The sequence below is a fragment of the Pimephales promelas genome, chromosome 5 (assembly GCF_988280905.1).
Source record: "Pimephales promelas chromosome 5, fPimPro1.hap1.1, whole genome shotgun sequence".
NCBI classification, from domain to species: Eukaryota; Metazoa; Chordata; class Actinopteri; order Cypriniformes; family Leuciscidae; genus Pimephales; species Pimephales promelas.
Genome location: NC_142773.1, coordinates 21,079,276 through 21,096,965, shown reverse-complemented (window position 1 = coordinate 21,096,965; position 17,690 = coordinate 21,079,276). Strand labels below are relative to the sequence as shown.

Sequence of the window (17,690 nt, the reverse complement as noted above, 5' to 3'; positions counted from 1 at the left end):
AGGTCCTAATATGTACATTTTAGGTGTAAATAAATATGTACATTTCAGGTGCTAATATGTACATTTTAGGTGCTAATATGTACATTTCAGGTGCTAATACATACATTTTAAGACGACAGTATCAACTCGTCTTAGTTAAGGGAATAACATAGTTTAATATGAAAAAAAAAAATGGTGGAGTATCCCTTTAAATTGATCAAATCAAATGTGACAGTAAGGACATGTATAATAAAGATTTAGATTTCAAACAACTTTGAACTTTGTTTATCAACCCATAAAAAAATATATATTATGGTTTCCACAAAGATATTAAGTAGCACAACTATTTTCAACATTGATAATAATAAACAATATTTCTTAACCCTGAAATCAGCATATTAGAATGATCTCTAAAGGATCATGTGACAATGAAGACTGGAGTAATGTTGTATTACTTACAATATTACTTTTTTTTTTACTGTATGTAAATCAATTTCAATTAAAGACTTTATAATCTGGGCAAATCTGAGCTTTTAAAGCTGTATACAGACCCTATTCATTTCCAAATCAGATTTCACTACTTCTCTCCAGAACTCCCACGATCACCACGAGCTACAGTATGCACAAACATCACACTTGACTTGAATTTTCATTTGGCCCAAAGAAATGCTGCCAGCATCTTGCTAAATCCAGGTTATATTCAACATATGGGCTGTTTGGTGAAAGAGAGGGTCCTACCCAGCAGGAGGACCTCAGCTTGTAAAATCTGGTATACACTACAGTCAAAGTTTCTGAACTGCTGTGTCCCGTCAGAGAGTTCGGCTTGCAGTAGAGATCATGATAAGAATGGCATGATAAATTTAGTTTTATAGTCATTCAGACTTTAACTGAAGGTATGACAATCATCTGACCTTCAATCCTCGGATTATTGATTCACTATTAATAATGTACAGATTGCTTCCTTTTGTAGGTTCAGCGACACTCTAGACATTGTGTCAGGGTTGTTTAACAAAATGATTATTCTGAGTGTAACTGGAAATGATGATTTGACATAATCGCTTTTTTGAGCTCTAAAATAAGATCTAATCATGTGAAATGATGCATGACCCTTAAGTAGAATGTCTTCAATCATATAATTGTGATGAAAACTATTACATTTATTATTATTTAATTATTTCAAACCTGAATGACCAACAATTTCATCCATTTTAATGAATTCCTTAATTCATGAAATTGCATGATATTTCTGTCTTACAGAAGATGAGACCTCTGAACTGCAGTTTCTGGCTGATGTACTGCTTCTGCAGGTTTCTTGTTTAAAGATGTAAGACTAGCAGGTGAGAGCTTAACCACCCAAACTAATGCCAACACCATCATAAACAGAATGATAAAACTGTATGTAGGTCACGTCTTACACAAACACACACACACACACACACACACACTGCTCTGATGTTGCCTGAAGCTCTAAATGAATGCAAAAGCATGGAAATTAGGGGAGAACAGAATCCTTTGGAAAGACAGAGTATAAAATTCCTTCTAAAACAACAACATTAAATGATTACATTAACTTTTAGAAAACTCCCGTTAATAATTGTAATAATCAAAGAGAAATGGCTGATCTCTTTGAGGCAGTAAGCTGTACATGTGAATATATACGTGTGTTTGTGTGTGTGTGTGTGTGTGTGTGTTAGAGAGAGAGAGAGGGAGAGAGAATGAATAAAAATAGCATCATGACAGGCTTTTGGACAGCTGCAGTTGTGGAAAAAGTAACTTCCCATGACGACCCCCCAATAAACACACACACATATCAAGTATTAAAGGTTATCTATTTGTTCACTTAATAAACATTATGAGGCTAAACATTACAAATGGACACTCAGAGATCATTTACAACAAAAAAAATATTTTTAGTCCATTGGAAAGAACAATAAAACGTGTTAATTTGTGCCATTTCTACATTTTTATTCGCTTAGTGAATGTAGACTTGAATGTTCAATAATGTTTCCCAACCAGGGTTTCCCAAACTTGAATTGATAAAAAGCTAAAAGTTACTAAAATAATAAAAATGTAAAACTAAAACAAATGTATTATTTCAAAATAAAAAAAACACTAAAAAAAATGTAACGTTTTATTTGTTTACCTGCATGTGACCATTAACTGACATCAGAGAACCATTAACATGAATCAATGTGTTGTAAATGACCTAAATACTTTAGGCCAAAAGGGTTTGGCTGAAAAAAACAAATGAGACTCGCATCTCTTCTAAAGATGAATGAAAAGCAGCTTCTCTCAGCCAAACAGATCTGCTTCACACTGAACGGTCCATCTGCTATACCAGTACAACAAACCCTGTTTTGCCAGCACCTCTACATTGACAGAGTCTGCGCACAGTAGGCCTACACTAGAACATTCAACATTCAAATTCATGGACGAAGCCTTTCTTACCAAAAATGGCTAAGTAGCGTAATTACTCAATCAGGCAGAAAAAAAACATATTCAAAGCACAGCACTACACCAAGAAAGCATTAAAGCATAACAACAGAGCCAAACAAAGACAAGTCGAGCTACTGAATCTTGTTTTAGGCTTCAAACTGCCTTGGGCTGCAACACAGAACGACTTTGTTTGTGGTACAAGTAGACAGTTGGTTATGAAAGCAGGAAAGGTAAGTGGTGAACGGCTTACTGATAGTTTAGTCAAGGTGAATGAGAGTCCTAGAAATGGTGAATCTTGTCTTAAAGGAATCATTTTGCCATTATTTACTCACCATCATGTTGTCCCAAACCTGTATTTTTCTTCTGTGGAACAGAAAAGATTAATTTTTAGAATAATATCCTGTCTCTTCTTTTCAATAGAATGAAGATGAAAGGGGCTGTCAAGCTTCAAAATGACAATAAAAGTGATCCATACAACCCATGCACTATATTGCAAGTCTTTTATTAAAGCCATACAGTGGTTTTGTGTTAGGAACAGACAGAAATCATTATTATTCATTGAAAATCTTGAATCTCCACTATTGCTTTTGTTGGCACATTCTTGAGAGGAATAACAATGGCTGATTCTTCAGATCTGTCCAGTTCACAAAATAACACTAAATTATTCATTTTGACTAAATCATGATTTGCTTCTCAAATAGTCAAGTTCACTGACACTTCATTTTCTCAATGATTCATTGCATTCGCAACAGTTAACAGCGCACAGGAGGGTAAGATGTCAGAAAATTACGTGGATTTACTGCAAGTCCTTCATCATTTACTGTAAAACTAATACCATACAGGTTCAGAATACTAGGAATATGCTTTTTGTGATACTAAGTGGTTTTGTCTTCTTGAAAGCTCCATTTGGCAGTCATTCTTGCTACAAAGAAAGTCATTCAGGTCTGGAACGATGATGAAAAAAATCACTAAACGAGGTGAACTGCATAATCTCTGGGCCTCTAATAATGTTCTGAAAATATGGCCTACCTGCTCAGGATGACCTTCCATAGTTCAAACTGTCATGTTTACCAGTACAACATGGGTAGCACAAACACTAACCCACAGGCAAAATTACCAACTCAACTGTAATTGAAAAATAATAATTGCTTTCAAACCGGTTTCCCTACCATCCATTGTTCGGTCAAACAGGTATAGTGTCCTCCCCCAAACTCGTGCCATTGGTTGAGCTAATGCTGCTAAATCAGGCCACTCAACCGAACAGTAATGTTTTAATAGAACCATAGAGTTTACAGCATAGAGTTTTACACTTTCCATAGAGTTTCTTCAGCAAGTAAACCCACAAATGGTTTACTTAAGGTTTCTGCACATCCAACTGAGAAAGTATTAATGAAAAATTAAACACTTCCCATTTAAAGGGTTGGTTCATTCAGACACTACGTATTTACTCATTCACCCCTATGTTATTCCAAACCTGTACGACTATCTCCTGTGGAACAAAAAGGCTTTGAAGAAAGATCATGCTGCTCTTTTCCATACAATAAACGTGACTGGCCTTCAAGTTCCAAAAATGACATAAAAGCACTATTAAAAGCATAATACAAGTTAGGGATGCACGATATATTGGCTACCATATCATTCATTACAGGCCGATAGATATAGATGTTCATTTTTGATGTTGTCGCTATCGACCAAATAAGAAAATGTGACCAATTATTATTATTAAAGGAAGGATTATTTCCTTCAACTGAGACACTTCAGATACTCACTGTTCACCATGATGGTTTTGAATTGCTTTAAATATGATTGGAATCACAATCACATCGAGAAAAGGAAAATACAGTTAAGTGCAACATGCACAGCGCAAGTCTGTCATACATCAAATTATAATGAGAACATTATAATTGAGTGCTTGAGACATGCAGGCTTTTAATGCTGAGATGTTTGTTTTTGTAATCAAATTCTCTAAAAATTTGGATTTCAATTTATCGGCCAATATATCGGTTATCAGCTTTCAAAGAAAAAAGAATTATTGCTTATCGTATCAGCCAAAAGTTCTGTACTGGTATATCCCTAATAAAAGTAGTTAATATTAGCCTACTTGAGCACTACAGGGGTTGGACAAAAAAACTGAAACACCTGGTTTTACTACACAATAACTTGTTAGAATGGTGAGGGCCTCATTTTGCATCCAAATACAGCACCAATTGACAGATAGAAGTCCTTCACAGTGACCAGAGGGATTATGAGCCGTTCCTCTTCCAGAACAGTGTCCAGGTCACTATATGATGCTGGTGGACTCGCTCCTCCAAAACACCTCAATAATATTCAGATCTGGTGACTGTCAGACCATGGGAGATGTTCAACGTCACGTTCATCTTCATCAAACCCTTCTGTCACAAGTCTTGCTGTGTGTGTTGGTGCATGATCATGCTGATACACGGTTTGAGCATCAGGTGCTCATGATCCTCCAGAAGGGTTTGGTTGTCCTCGGCAGTGTCGTGTCCATCAAATACAATCAGGATTGTCATGATATTGGAGCTCAAACCATCACTGATCCACCCGTGCTTCACTCTGAAGATTGGCCGCCAGGCATATAGATGTGAAACCTCCAACATTGGCCAGTGTTTCAGTTTCATTGTCCAACCCCTGTATATTCTAAGTCTTCTGAAGCCATACTACAGCTTTGTGTCAGGAATGGGTGTATGAAAAGAAAAATTTAACATTTTCATTTGTGTTTCAGACGAGGCGAGAAACAGATAGCTCTCTTCATGCTATTGCATTTGTTTGTGTTGTTGTTTGCAATTTGTTCTTACTTTATTACTGACTTTACCCGTTTTTTTATGAAAACAAAATTTAGCATTGAAGAAAAGAAGATTTTTGTTTGAATATGCTGCCAATAATAGTTCTTAGACAGAAAATCGGAATTGGCAGGTCACAAGAAAAAAAATATATATATAAAAAAACGGAAATCGGAATCAGCCAGGAAAATTGCAATCGGTGAATCTCTAAAAATGTATTTTTATTGCTAGTAAAATGTGTTTTGCTGTATAACCAGGATGCCCTGCAGACTCCCATATATGCAAACACTGATAATTGTGCCAGTAACCTCATGTATACTATATACAGCCCATACCGACACCTGTACGCACAAGTAAAAGGTGTAATTCTAATACACACCCATATTTACACACAGTCCTGTTTGTAATCATTAATGCTGCTCCCCAAAGGAATATGACTAGAATATACAGCACCAGATTATTTTTTAAACAAAATAATTCAGAAACAGGAAAAGCAACATTTCTCTTTATAAAGTAGTCATATAATCGGTTAGATAAATCTACGACATACACTTGTCAGTTATCAAAATCAGACCCCATAAACACAAGATTATTCTGCATGAGTGTGTGTTCTGATCAGATGAAGACCCTAATCCTCCAGAATGACTCTTCTGCCCCCATAAGCCTTTGTCTGCAGAGCCAATCTGAACACAGCCTGAGATACTGTGAACCAATGAAACGATTGCCTGTGGCAAGAAAGCCAATCAGATGAGAGCATGCGTGGAAACTAGGCCAGAAGCCAAAGCAACAGAACAGTGACAACAGATGCCCCCATCCATACACACAAATAGGATATTATGATATACAACAAAGCTTATGAACGCACATGTCACCCATGCTAATTTATTCAAACATATTTTACGTTGAATATATGCACTATGAAACACTGTAGTCTGAAGCTCCAAAACATAATGCATTTTGGGAAACATCTCCCCCATAAGTTTCCTGGCCTCCTTCATCTGATCGGGTCAGGAGTCAATGGGAACATTCTGAACTTCTGAACTGTTTGTGAGCGAATAAACATAATGATGGATTATTTAATATCTGATTGAAGTACACAAAATAACAGAACGCTGTCTCATCATGAGCACAGGGACGGCAGCAGATGTGGCCTAATAAGGGGAATCATCCTTCTCTGAGAAATGATGCAATCTACATGAAACATAAACCAAAAAACACAGACTCCCTCCTGCACTAACTGGCCATGCGGCACCACTTTCTAACTGAATGGGATTAAGTCCCCATTCCTTACAGCAATGGTGTGACTTGCTACAGTATGCTACATTCATCTAAAACTAGTTTTTAACTATTTTCCCATTTCTCATATAATGATTATACATGCAGTTTTTTTTTCTTTCATTTTTATGCAGCTTTACATTTATTGAGATAATATGTAGAATATTTGTCAAATAATTTTGACAGTTTTGTGAAAAATATATACAATTTTGATCTCACCTTTCTTTTTGTACATTTTTTTTGGGGGGGTTTTACTTTGCTTAATTGTTGTATGAGCTTTTTTTGTAAAGCTGCTTTGGAATGATACATACATTTTAAATACATTTTAATTACCATTGAAGATGTTTCTCTAATATCAGGGCTGTCAAATCGATTAATCGCATCTAATGCAAAAGTTAAATATATATATTGCAAAAGACATAGGCAGGTTAGTTTTTTCACCCAAAAATGGTATTAAACTAGATGTTTATATATTTTGCTGTCAAGTTTACATTTCCAGTGTTTCAAGTTTACATTTACATTTCCAATACAGTTTTTTTAGTTTACATTTCCAGTGTTTCAAGTTTATATTTACATTTCCAATACAGTTTTTTTTATATGCAATAGGAGTCTGACAAAAGCCAGGATGATCTGATCTCATCATCATCGAGTCGGTCTGGGATTACATGAGGAAACAGAAAAAAAACTAAGACATGACTAAATCCAGAAAAGCGACCTGCTAAGATATAGCACTGTGAAAAGTTTTTTGCACTTGTGTAAAAAGTGCTATAAAGTGAGGATGCTTTAAAAAAATAACGACATAATTATTTAACAGTTAACGTCTAATAACTAAATAAAATCAATATTAATCTGTAATCCCAGATGGACTTGATGCACTAATTCTAATATTGTTTTGAAAGCATACAGTTAACTTCATTTAAACTATGATATTTTATAGTTTTGCTTTGATGCAGTGAAAAATACAAGTGAATATTTTGAAAGCAAGCAATCTGTTTACAACACTTTATATATTTATCTTCACACAAAGCATAAACATCTGTTTACATGAAGAGATGTAGCTTCAATAGGCTATGTTGAGTTCAAAACCTTGTTCACGAAGGATTCCCTCACAGGGGGATCCTTATATTTTTAAGTTTGAAAACCCTTGTCAATTAAGGCTGATCAAAATTCACAGAGGTCAGAAAACACTGTACCCATGAAAATGTTGTTTTTATGATTATCATGAATTGTGTATACTTATTCCTTTGACAGCTTAAATTAAAGTACCGGTATGTATCTGTGTGTGTGTGTGTGTGTGTGTGAGAGAGAGAGAGAGAGAGAGAGAGAGAGAGAGAGAGAGAGAGAGAGAGAGAGAGAGAGAGAGAGAGAGAGAGAGAGAGAGAGAGAGAGAGAGAGAGAGAGCGAGCGCATAACGTGCAAAATACACAACACACAGAATAGCCAGAAGAACATCCCAAAGCTTTAAACACACGAGCCTCACTTATAACTGATTTACGTGGCCTATATTCACAAAGGCGGTGGCCGTTTTATGAACAGTTCACTGGAATGGAGAATGGAAACATAATATATGAGAGAGCGAGTGTGTGTGTGTGTGTGTGTGTGTGTGTGCGTGTGAGCGAGAGAGAGAGAGAGAGAGAGAGAGAGAGAGAGAGAGAGAGACTTTAAATTCCAAAAGACACCCCTTCATTCATACACCCAAATAGCAACGTATTAAAAACGTCATATAATGTCTTATAATATGCATTTCTGTCCTCATCCAAGGTCACCTGAACCGCTCTGTCTTATTCTGCAAATGTAAACACGCGCTCACTTAAATCTGATACATGTATCCAGCTCGCTGACCCGTTCATCTTCCCTTCTGTCGTTCACTTTCTCCCTCTCTGACCAGGCAAACGGGCAGCAGCTACTCACCCTCTGATAGCTCCAGCTCGAGCTCCGCGAGCCGCGCGCGCACCTCCAACGGCAGCGGTAACGAATCACGGTCTGCCATTGCGACTCCAACACATCCGAGCCTCAGCGCCTCTCTGTGTCTCACGGGCACACGGTGTCAAACGTGTATTTCACGGTGCAAAAATAGACCGCATGAGTGTGAGTGCGGATGGACAGCGAGTAGTTACTGGAGACCCGTCATCGCCGGAAGGTTTTTTTCGGCTTTCGGTTACCATCGGCTTCCTTCTGAATCAGAATTGAAAGTGGTGCACAGCAGCAGCGAAGCTGCCCGTGTTTCCACTGCGGTGCCACTGTGCCCGCTGCTGCTGCCGTCGCGCTCACGTGACCTCGGTGCTAGTTCAAACCAACGCAGAAGGGAGCGACAGTGCGCGCGCGCACTGACTTTAACGGAAAGTGGCATCTGTGTGAAGCGATATAACTACTACAGTGCCATTAAACACGCCCCGGGTGATATGCCTCAGTAGGAGTTATTTTGAAGAAATTCACTGAATTTCGATTCTCATCCATTTTACGTTATAGTGTAAGAAAGGGAAAACACACCACTTAGCCCCATTTTCACTCACATAGCCTAATTTTAAAGTTACAGAACTGAAATATTTACTTTTTTAGGCTAGCCTATCTAAAGAGTGGAACTAGGTCTACTCGATCTATTTATGTAATGCTAAATGTTTTACTATGTTGATGTTTTAACTTAGGAATTGTTTCATTTCATAGGTTTTTTACCTTTACAGGACATACATGAAGAACTTTTAAAATATTTAGAGATGTTAGGTTGCCTCCTGCTGGTGCGTGTGTAGTATGACATCAAAGCAGTCAAATCAAAGAACCAATAGCCTAGTTCAATAAAATGTGCATCTGTAACTTACTCAACTGGAGTTAGATAGCTTAATATCACAAAGTCTTTATTTTATTTACATTTATGCATTTACCATCCATTCAAGGAACTGGAAAAGTGTATCAAACTATATTAACAGTCCTGAGAAAGATGAGAGCTATGCAGAAATACATGAAATGATGAAAAACAATGTAAATCTCGTTGGATAAAAGTCTAAACTCCAAAAACAAAAAGGAAGCAGGATAAACATATTCTGGCATGTTTGCACTGATCTCAGTCAAGGAAGCAAGGAGCAGCAGGGATCACTGGACACAGTGTAGGGATAACACACACACACACTCTCTCTCTCTCTCTCTCTCTCTCTCTCTCTCTCTCTCTCTCTCTCTCTCTCACTCACTCACTCACTCATTCAATTATGTCCTTAAGGAAAGAAAAGATTATTTGGCTTTTGAAATTAATTATTTCGGTAATTAATTGTGTCGGTTTGGTGGGGAGAGTGCATCCATCAAAAGTACTCCACACGGCTCCAGGGGTTTGATAAAGGCCTTCTGAAGCAAAAGCAATGCGTTTGTATAAGAAAAAAAATATTCATGTTTAAAACTAAACTAAAATAACTAGCTTCCGACACCCGTAAGCACTGATTTATGGCGAAAGAGTAACCTCTGACCGGATGCATGAAGTATTCACGAATTAGAATTTTTAAAGAGAAATGTCGGAGCATTACGATATAAGAAAAGCTTGAGTCTGTTGACTAGCCCTATTTGTTTCAACAGCGAGGGGCGTCAAAGCTATCCTAGACAGCAACATAGTGTCGGCCCAGATCCGACCCACATAAGGTAAGTGTTGAATCCCCATACCAGATGTGGCCCGGATCTGGACTGACACTATGTTGCTGTCTGGGATGCCTCTCCCACATCCTATGTCATAGATCCCGTCAGGGGTTACTCTTTTGCTCTATAATGTTTAATTTTTTACAATTTTTCTATTTAGTCTATAAAGTTTTAAATATGGATATTTTCATGGCTACAAAAACACATAGCTTTTATGATTGATGGTTGCACTTTTCTGGACTTCAAAATCAGGACCGCCATTCACTACCATTAGCTTGGAAGAGCAAGATTATTTATTTATATAACCCCGATTGTGTCCTCCTGAAAGAAACTAGTAGTTTAGGCTAAATCTAGGATGGCTTGAGGGTGAGTAAATCATGGGATAATTTTCATGTTTGGGTGAACTATACCTTTAAAGCCAAAGAAAGATCTATACAGTTTTATTACCTGTGGTAAGCAAGTCATGTACACTTTTCAGAAGGCCTGTCAACCCTTAAGAAACACAACATAAAGTCAGTAGCCAAGAACCAGACAGTATAACCACCTCAGAGAAGCCAAAAAGAGCGCACATTGCAACATGGAGTTCTGTAGAAAACTAAAATTAAACCTTTGAGGGCATGTTTGATGAAAAGTAGGAGGTGACTTCACCTAGGCAACAGATGGTACCCATTTTAGTACGTAACAATAACAGAAAAATATAACATAAAGACACATAAGAACATACGGGTTAAATAAATTAAGTAGCAAATTACAAACAATGTCTTAAATGCTTAGCTCTAAAAAGGCACCTGAATGTTTGGACCAATCACAGGGAACTCATTTACATATAGGCCTACACACTGGGACAGTTTCACTTGGAATAGTTGACTTTGTTTTAGACAGAATAACAGCATTCAATTGAAAAACACTGAAAATGTATGAATATGTATAGGCCTACATGTTTATGATCTTTACATACATTATTTTTTTCAATGGAGTTTTTTTTTTTACTCCTCCAAGATCCAACCACAATTGAGAAGTGTTTCTCCCTGGTGAGGTGATATTAGGATCACGCAAGTACATCATTGACTGTGGCGGTAGGAAGTTCACTGTAGAGGTTACAAACTGGGTGTTAATCACTCGTCCAATCACCTCGGGGAAGGTCTGAGACAAGAGCCAATCGCTGTCCTCACAGGACATCATCTGAATAGATGAGCGAGTGCACAGGAAAATGGGTCGAAACGCGGTATTCACGCACAAGACGTTGGTAAGCAAAATAGCGAATTAACTGATGCGACCGTCGTGGACTTGGAAACACTCGCGGCTGGCGCAATGAGTTCAATGTGTGAACCAGCACAAGATGCTGGAACCCAATTCAGACTACTCTCCCACCGCTCTTTTATCTAGATAATATGATTATATCAAATATTTATACACTTAAAGAACTCTGACCACTGAGACAATTAGTTGTCTTCAGTTATGGCGGTATTGTGTGTCTTTATTAAAGGCTATAACAAACCAATGGTTCCAAGCAAACTATTCTTTTTTTCATCGAAGGATAGTTTTCAAAAGTGACACAACATTATAGCAACAGTTCGCTACTCCTGCCCTAAGGCCCATTCACATAAATGCTGATAAAAGATAACTAATGATACAGTAATAGCATCTAGACTTCTGGGAGTCAGTGCTTTCATAATAAATGACCCAGAGGAGTTTTACTATTAACCAACAACAGTGATTCGAAACGCTAGAAATACAATAAAAAAAACAAGCCAAATAAAACCGAAAGAAAAAGATATGCATGAAAGGAACATTTTAGCCTACACTAATAATAGTCAACTTTACAGATATTGAATAAAGTTATCAAATGTAAAAAATAAATAAATGAATAAAACATTGCATAGTCTTCACTGAATGAATTGAAAATACATTGATTCTTATTAAGTTACTAATGTTATTCAGTGAAGAGCAGTGAATGATTCTCTCATTTTCTTTTGTTGTTTGAGTAACATTAAATGACAGAGAGCAGCGCTTTATCCAGCAAACAAATTTAGGTTCCGGGAACGTTAGTTTTTGGTTCCCAGAACGTTCCTAGAACTTTCCCTTAAAGTCCCTGTAAAGACAATTCTACAAAAAAGTTCTAAACACATTATAAATGTGTATTGCTAAAATATATTACAAAGACTGTGAACTGTGAAGTACTAAAATGTGGAGTTAGACCGTTAAACAGTTTTTCACTATTGCTATTTTATTGTTTGGGCGGGGCTAAAACAGGGCTCGATGACGCACTGGAGCCCATGAGCTCCTGGACATGCCCCTATTTGATGACGCACAGAGTCTGATCTCTCCCCTAAGGCCCTAACACACAATAACACTTCCCGAGCACATTCGCATTCACCGCTCAATTGCGAGTGACTGTCAGTACTACTAAAGCTGAGCCCTACCGTTTTCTAGCTAGCTATGCCTTCGACACAAAAATGCATAGGCTACTACCTGGATGCAATCATGTACAAAACAGATCGGTATATCTTCATTTAAATTCCCTAAAAACGATCACATCAAGAAGAGGTTTTTAGAGAGCCAGCCTTGATGAAGAGCTGAGGATCACCGCCAACACCCACCTCTGTAGTGATCATTTTACACGGGATCGTTTTATAAACTTTCGTCGGAGACAACTGGGATTCACTGATTATTCACTGATAATCCACTGTTACTGGTGAACGGGGCCGGACCGACTATCAGCCTTCATCCTCCCGTCCCGAAAGCAGTATCAGCTAATATCACTGTCCACAGCTTTCCCGCTAGTGAGCGTGGTTTCAGCTATAGCGTTTGAGAACAGAGATAACTGCTAATTTTTTCAAGATTTTGATAGCTTATTTTATGTACTTGCCGGCTTTTTTATCATTCAAATTTGGCTGGGTGGCTAATAACACATTTTTCTGTGGTGTGACAAACTCAGAACACATACTTAATTTCGACTTTACAGGGACTTTAAGGTTAAGGGAACGTTCCCAAAACATTCTCCTTACATTATAAAAATGGAACCTAAAGATAACCTACATGGAACGTTCCTATAACGTTTGGTTCGCAAAAAAATAACCTCATGGGACCATTCGGGAATGTTAGGGGAACGTTCTGTGTTTGCTGGGTATTTAGAATGATGAACAGCATCTCTTTTGCAGCTCAATACGCTTTTACATGTGACGTTACATGATTCGACTAATTTGAATGTGACATATGGTGAGAGCGCAGCGCTTTAACGGAAAGGAAAAAGGCATCATATTTCATGATCATTCGAAGCCAAAATAAAATAAAAAAAAATCACTATAACACAGCACTATTTTATTCTTGAGATCAAGGGTGCCCCCTGGTGGTTCGGGGGCCATACACAACTTGGGTACTTTGCATATAGGGAGGACTGGGACTGATGGCATCCACAACATACAATAACGTCCTGTTTATTAAGCGCACGCTGCTGTCCGAAAATGCTTGAGTTCTGTAAATTTGGGTTGCATTCTGATTGGCTGTCAATGACTTTTATCATTCATTAACAGGGGGAAAAAATCGCTCTGAAAGTCATTCCAACGAAATCACTCTTCGATTTCTAAATTTTTATTGCGCTAAATAAACCCACATCTGTTCACTATCCGTATCTTTAAAAAAATGCAAATGCAATTTATAGGTTTACACATGACTAATATATTACAAAATCAGAGTTTTGTTTAAAATGCATAAGTTGACTTAAAAATGTGTAACGTCTATAGTACTAAAGTCAATAGAAAATTGATGACTCAAATTCTCGTAAAAACCTTGATTCCCGAATGTCATTGAATAATAGAGCACAAAGCTAGACCTTTGCATGGAAGCTTGTTTAGTTTTTTTCCCAATTCAGATTTTTTAATCGGTATAAAATCGGTTTGCAAGTTATAAAGTCAGATTTGTGAGACACAAACTCGCAATTGGGATAAAGTCAGAATTGTTTGTATTGTTTTCTATAAAGTCTGTGTTTTTTTTCTTCAGAATTGTAAAATTATAACTAGCAATTATGACTTTAAATCTCGCAATTCTAAGAAAATAAGTAGGAGGTGACTTCACATATCTTGATACAGATGGTACCGTTTACCAGGATACAGGAAAGCAAAACATTAAGACTGTACAATCACAACAGAATGTGAAGGTTAAATAAATAAAACAGCAAATTACAAAACAATGTCTTAAATGCTTAGCTCTAAAAAGACACCTGAATGTAGTGTTTGGACCAATCACAGGGAACTCATTTACATAGGCCTAGTACACACCAGGACAGTTTTACTTGGAATAGTTGACTTTGTTTTAGACAGAATAACAGCATTCAATTGAAAAACACTGAACATTTGTGATTGGCCGACATCATTTTTTTTTTTCATCAGTTTTTTTTTTTACTCCTCCAAGTTCCAACCACAATTGAGAAGTGTTTCTCCCTGGTGAGGTGATATTAGGATCTCGCAAGGACAGCAATTATCGGAGCGGTAGGAAGTTCACTGTAGAGGTTACAAACTGGGTGTTAATCACTCGTCCAATCATCTCGGGGAAGGTCTGAGACAAGAGCCAATCGCTGTCCTCACAGGACATCATCTGAATAGATGAGCGAGTGCACAGGAAAATGGGTCGCAACGCGGTATTCACGCACAAGACGTTGGTAAGCAAAATAGTGAATCAACTGATGCAGCCGTCGTGGACTTGGAAACACTCGCGGCTGGCGCAATGAGTTCAATGTGTGAACCAGCACAAGATGCTGGAACCCAATTCAGACTACTCTCCCACTGCTCTTTTATCTAGATAATATAACAATGTAAGATATAAAATATATTTCTAAAGTATCATGTGGATTCAAGGATTTTATCGTTCAACTGGAAAGGTTCTGAAAGTCATTCCAATGATTTCGCTTAGCCTATCGGTGCAGCGTGGACGTGGACTTCCCTTTTCTTAAAGGGATACTTCACCTCTGTTTGGCTTATGTGGATGAAGGACAACAACTCCCAGAATACACTTACACACACACACACGCACACTGTGTGCTTACCAGTAACAGAGCGCAGCAGTTAAACAACAAGTCTAGGCTACTAGTGAGTCTCGGCGATGAGTCTGCCCGGGTTTTTGAGATCGCCCAAAATGTCTGGGATTCGGCTTTTGCGTTCTACATTCACCATTCATTATGTTTACTGTGGTGATCAGTACGAGGCTGAGGGCCGCGGGAGAATAGCCGGTGGCGTGATTACCAATGGGCGACACCTGTGAGACGCACCGGTCTCGTATCTCTCACGGAGGAGCGGGAATTTTCTTAGCATTAGCAATGTTAAAAATGCACATCAACCGATCACTTGTTTAGCGTGTGTAACTACATTCAGATTCACCGATCAGAATGAATTTAGTTAGATAGAACAAAAGGTGTGCATGTAAACAATGAATGGCGACTGCAGAAAGCAAAAACTGAATCCCGGACATTTTGTATGAGCTTGATGGCCGGACATGTCTGGGAAAAATAGGATGAATGGGAACCTATACTCAGCTTTCTCCTACTCATTACTCAGCTTTTCCCACAGAACAAGAGCCTACTAGCTTATGCAACTATGTGCACATTCTGTGAGTGAGATCCCACCCTCTATGGGTGGGTTTAGAACATGATGCGGGACAGACCCTAATGGCTGTAGTCTTTACCCTCTGACCAAAAAATCGAAAAAATTACGATTTTTGTGCCATCGGAGGGTATTTTCCAGACAAAAAAAAATAAATCATCGGGATTACCCTCCCGGAGATCTCATCTGTGTACACCTCCCGCTGCGTACACAACATAAGAGACCGGTTCAATCCAGCACACGGCTTGTTCCACCTGCTGCCGTCGGGTAGGAGGTACAGGCCTTTTCCAGCCAAAACCACTAGAATGGCCAACTGCCTCTAACTTCAGTAGTCGTGTTGCGTAGTACTAATGTCGATAGAAAATTGATGACACAAATTCCGGTAAAAACCTTGATTCCTGAAAGTCATTGAATAATTAATATAAATAATAATTCAGATTTTTTTCTCAGAATTGCGTGATATTAAATCACATTGCAAGTTATAAAGTCAGAATTGCGAGATATAAACTCGCAATTGGGATAAAGTCAGAATTGTGTAATATAAGCTATGTCACAATTGCGTTCTATAAAGTCTGTTTTTTTCCTCGAAATTGGAAATCATAACTAGCAATTATGACTTTAAATCTCGCAATTCTAGGTGATTTCACATATCTTGATACAGATGGTACTGTTTACCAGGATAGAGGAAAACAAAAAATAAGACTGTACAATTACAACAGAACGTGAAGGTTAAATAAATAAAATACCAACTTACAAACAATATCTTAAATGCTTAGCTCTAAAAAGACACCTGAATGTTTCGACCAATCACAAGGAACTCATTTACATAGACCTACACACCTGGACAGTTTCACTTGCAATAGTTGACTTTGTTTTAGACAGAATAACAGCATTCAATTGAAAAACACTGAAAAATGTATGACTATGTATAAATGTTTATGATCTTTACATACATTATCTTTTTCATCTGAGTTTTTTTTTTACTCCTCCAAGATCCAACCACAATTGAGAAGTGTTTCTCCCTGGTGAGGTGATATAAGGATCTCGCAAAGACAGCATTTATCGGAGCGGTAGGAAGTTCACTGTAGAGGTTACAAACTGGGTGTTAATCACTCGTCCAATCACCTCGGGGAAGGTCTGAGACAAGAGCCAATCGCTGTCCTCACAGGACATTATCTGAATAGATGAGCGAGTGCACAGGAAAATGGGTCGAACCGCGGTATTCACGCACAAGACGTTGGTAAGCAAAATAGCGAATCAACTGATGCGACCGTCGTGGACTTGGAAACACTCGCGGCTGGCGCAATGAGTTCAATGTGTGAACCAGCACAAGATGCTGGAACCCAATTCAGACTACTCTCCTGCCGCTCTTTTATCTAGATAATACAATTATATCAAATATATATTTATAAATTTAAAGAACACGAATAAGAAAGAATACATTTGAGACGATTAGTTGTCTTCAGTTATGGCGGTATTGTGTGTCTTTATTAAAGGCTAAATAACTGTTCCAAGCAAACTATTCTTGTTTCATACAAGGATAGTTTTCAAACCACAAAAGTGACACAAAATTATAGCAACAGTTCGCTGCTCCTGCCCATTCACACAAAGAACGATAGCCTATATAAAGATAACTAGTAATAATACTGTATCCAGTGCATCTAGACGGGGGCCCCTAAACAAAACCAACAGTCTTTTCTTTTTATAAGGCTACAATATCAAACACTGTTAAATAAGTTGGATACAATTTTATTACAATGCCCTTAACTGTAACGTTAATCGAGTTGGCATGCTGAGGTTCGCTGATCCATCAACAAAAATGTAGCCTAAGTGCAGTTTATTATTGCTTTAACAACATGACTAATCACAAATCAGTGTTTTTTTTAGTTGACTATCTAATTTTTTAAAATGTTATTCGTGAGATTAATATGGAAAATTTCGGACAAAAACACATTGAATTGAGCACATAGAAATGTCATTTTTTTTAGAC

General features: G+C 37.7%; 1 protein-coding gene and 3 non-coding genes across 5 annotated transcripts in view; 3 read left to right on the top strand and 1 right to left on the bottom strand.

Moving 5' to 3' along the window:
* The window catches only part of dip2cb (DIP2 acetate--CoA ligase C (putative) b), a 35,211-nt gene extending 26,413 nt beyond the window's left edge, over positions 1-8,798 (bottom strand). For both annotated transcript variants that reach the window (XM_039694807.2, XM_039694808.2), the window contains exon 1: positions 8,403-8,798. In XM_039694807.2, coding sequence (XP_039550741.2) covers positions 8,403-8,481 — 79 coding nt within the window. In that variant the 5' untranslated portion in view covers positions 8,482-8,798. The remainder of the gene's footprint in view (positions 1-8,402) is intronic.
* A 2,381-nt stretch (positions 8,799-11,179) lies between these two features.
* Positions 11,180-11,480, top strand: LOC148981426 (Nuclear RNase P). Its single transcript, XR_016168744.1, has one exon.
* A 3,110-nt stretch (positions 11,481-14,590) lies between these two features.
* Positions 14,591-14,891, top strand: LOC148981425 (Nuclear RNase P). Its single transcript, XR_016168747.1, has one exon.
* A 1,876-nt stretch (positions 14,892-16,767) lies between these two features.
* LOC148981424 (Nuclear RNase P) lies at positions 16,768-17,068 on the top strand. Its single transcript, XR_016168745.1, has one exon.
* Positions 17,069-17,690: the final 622 nt, after the last annotated feature.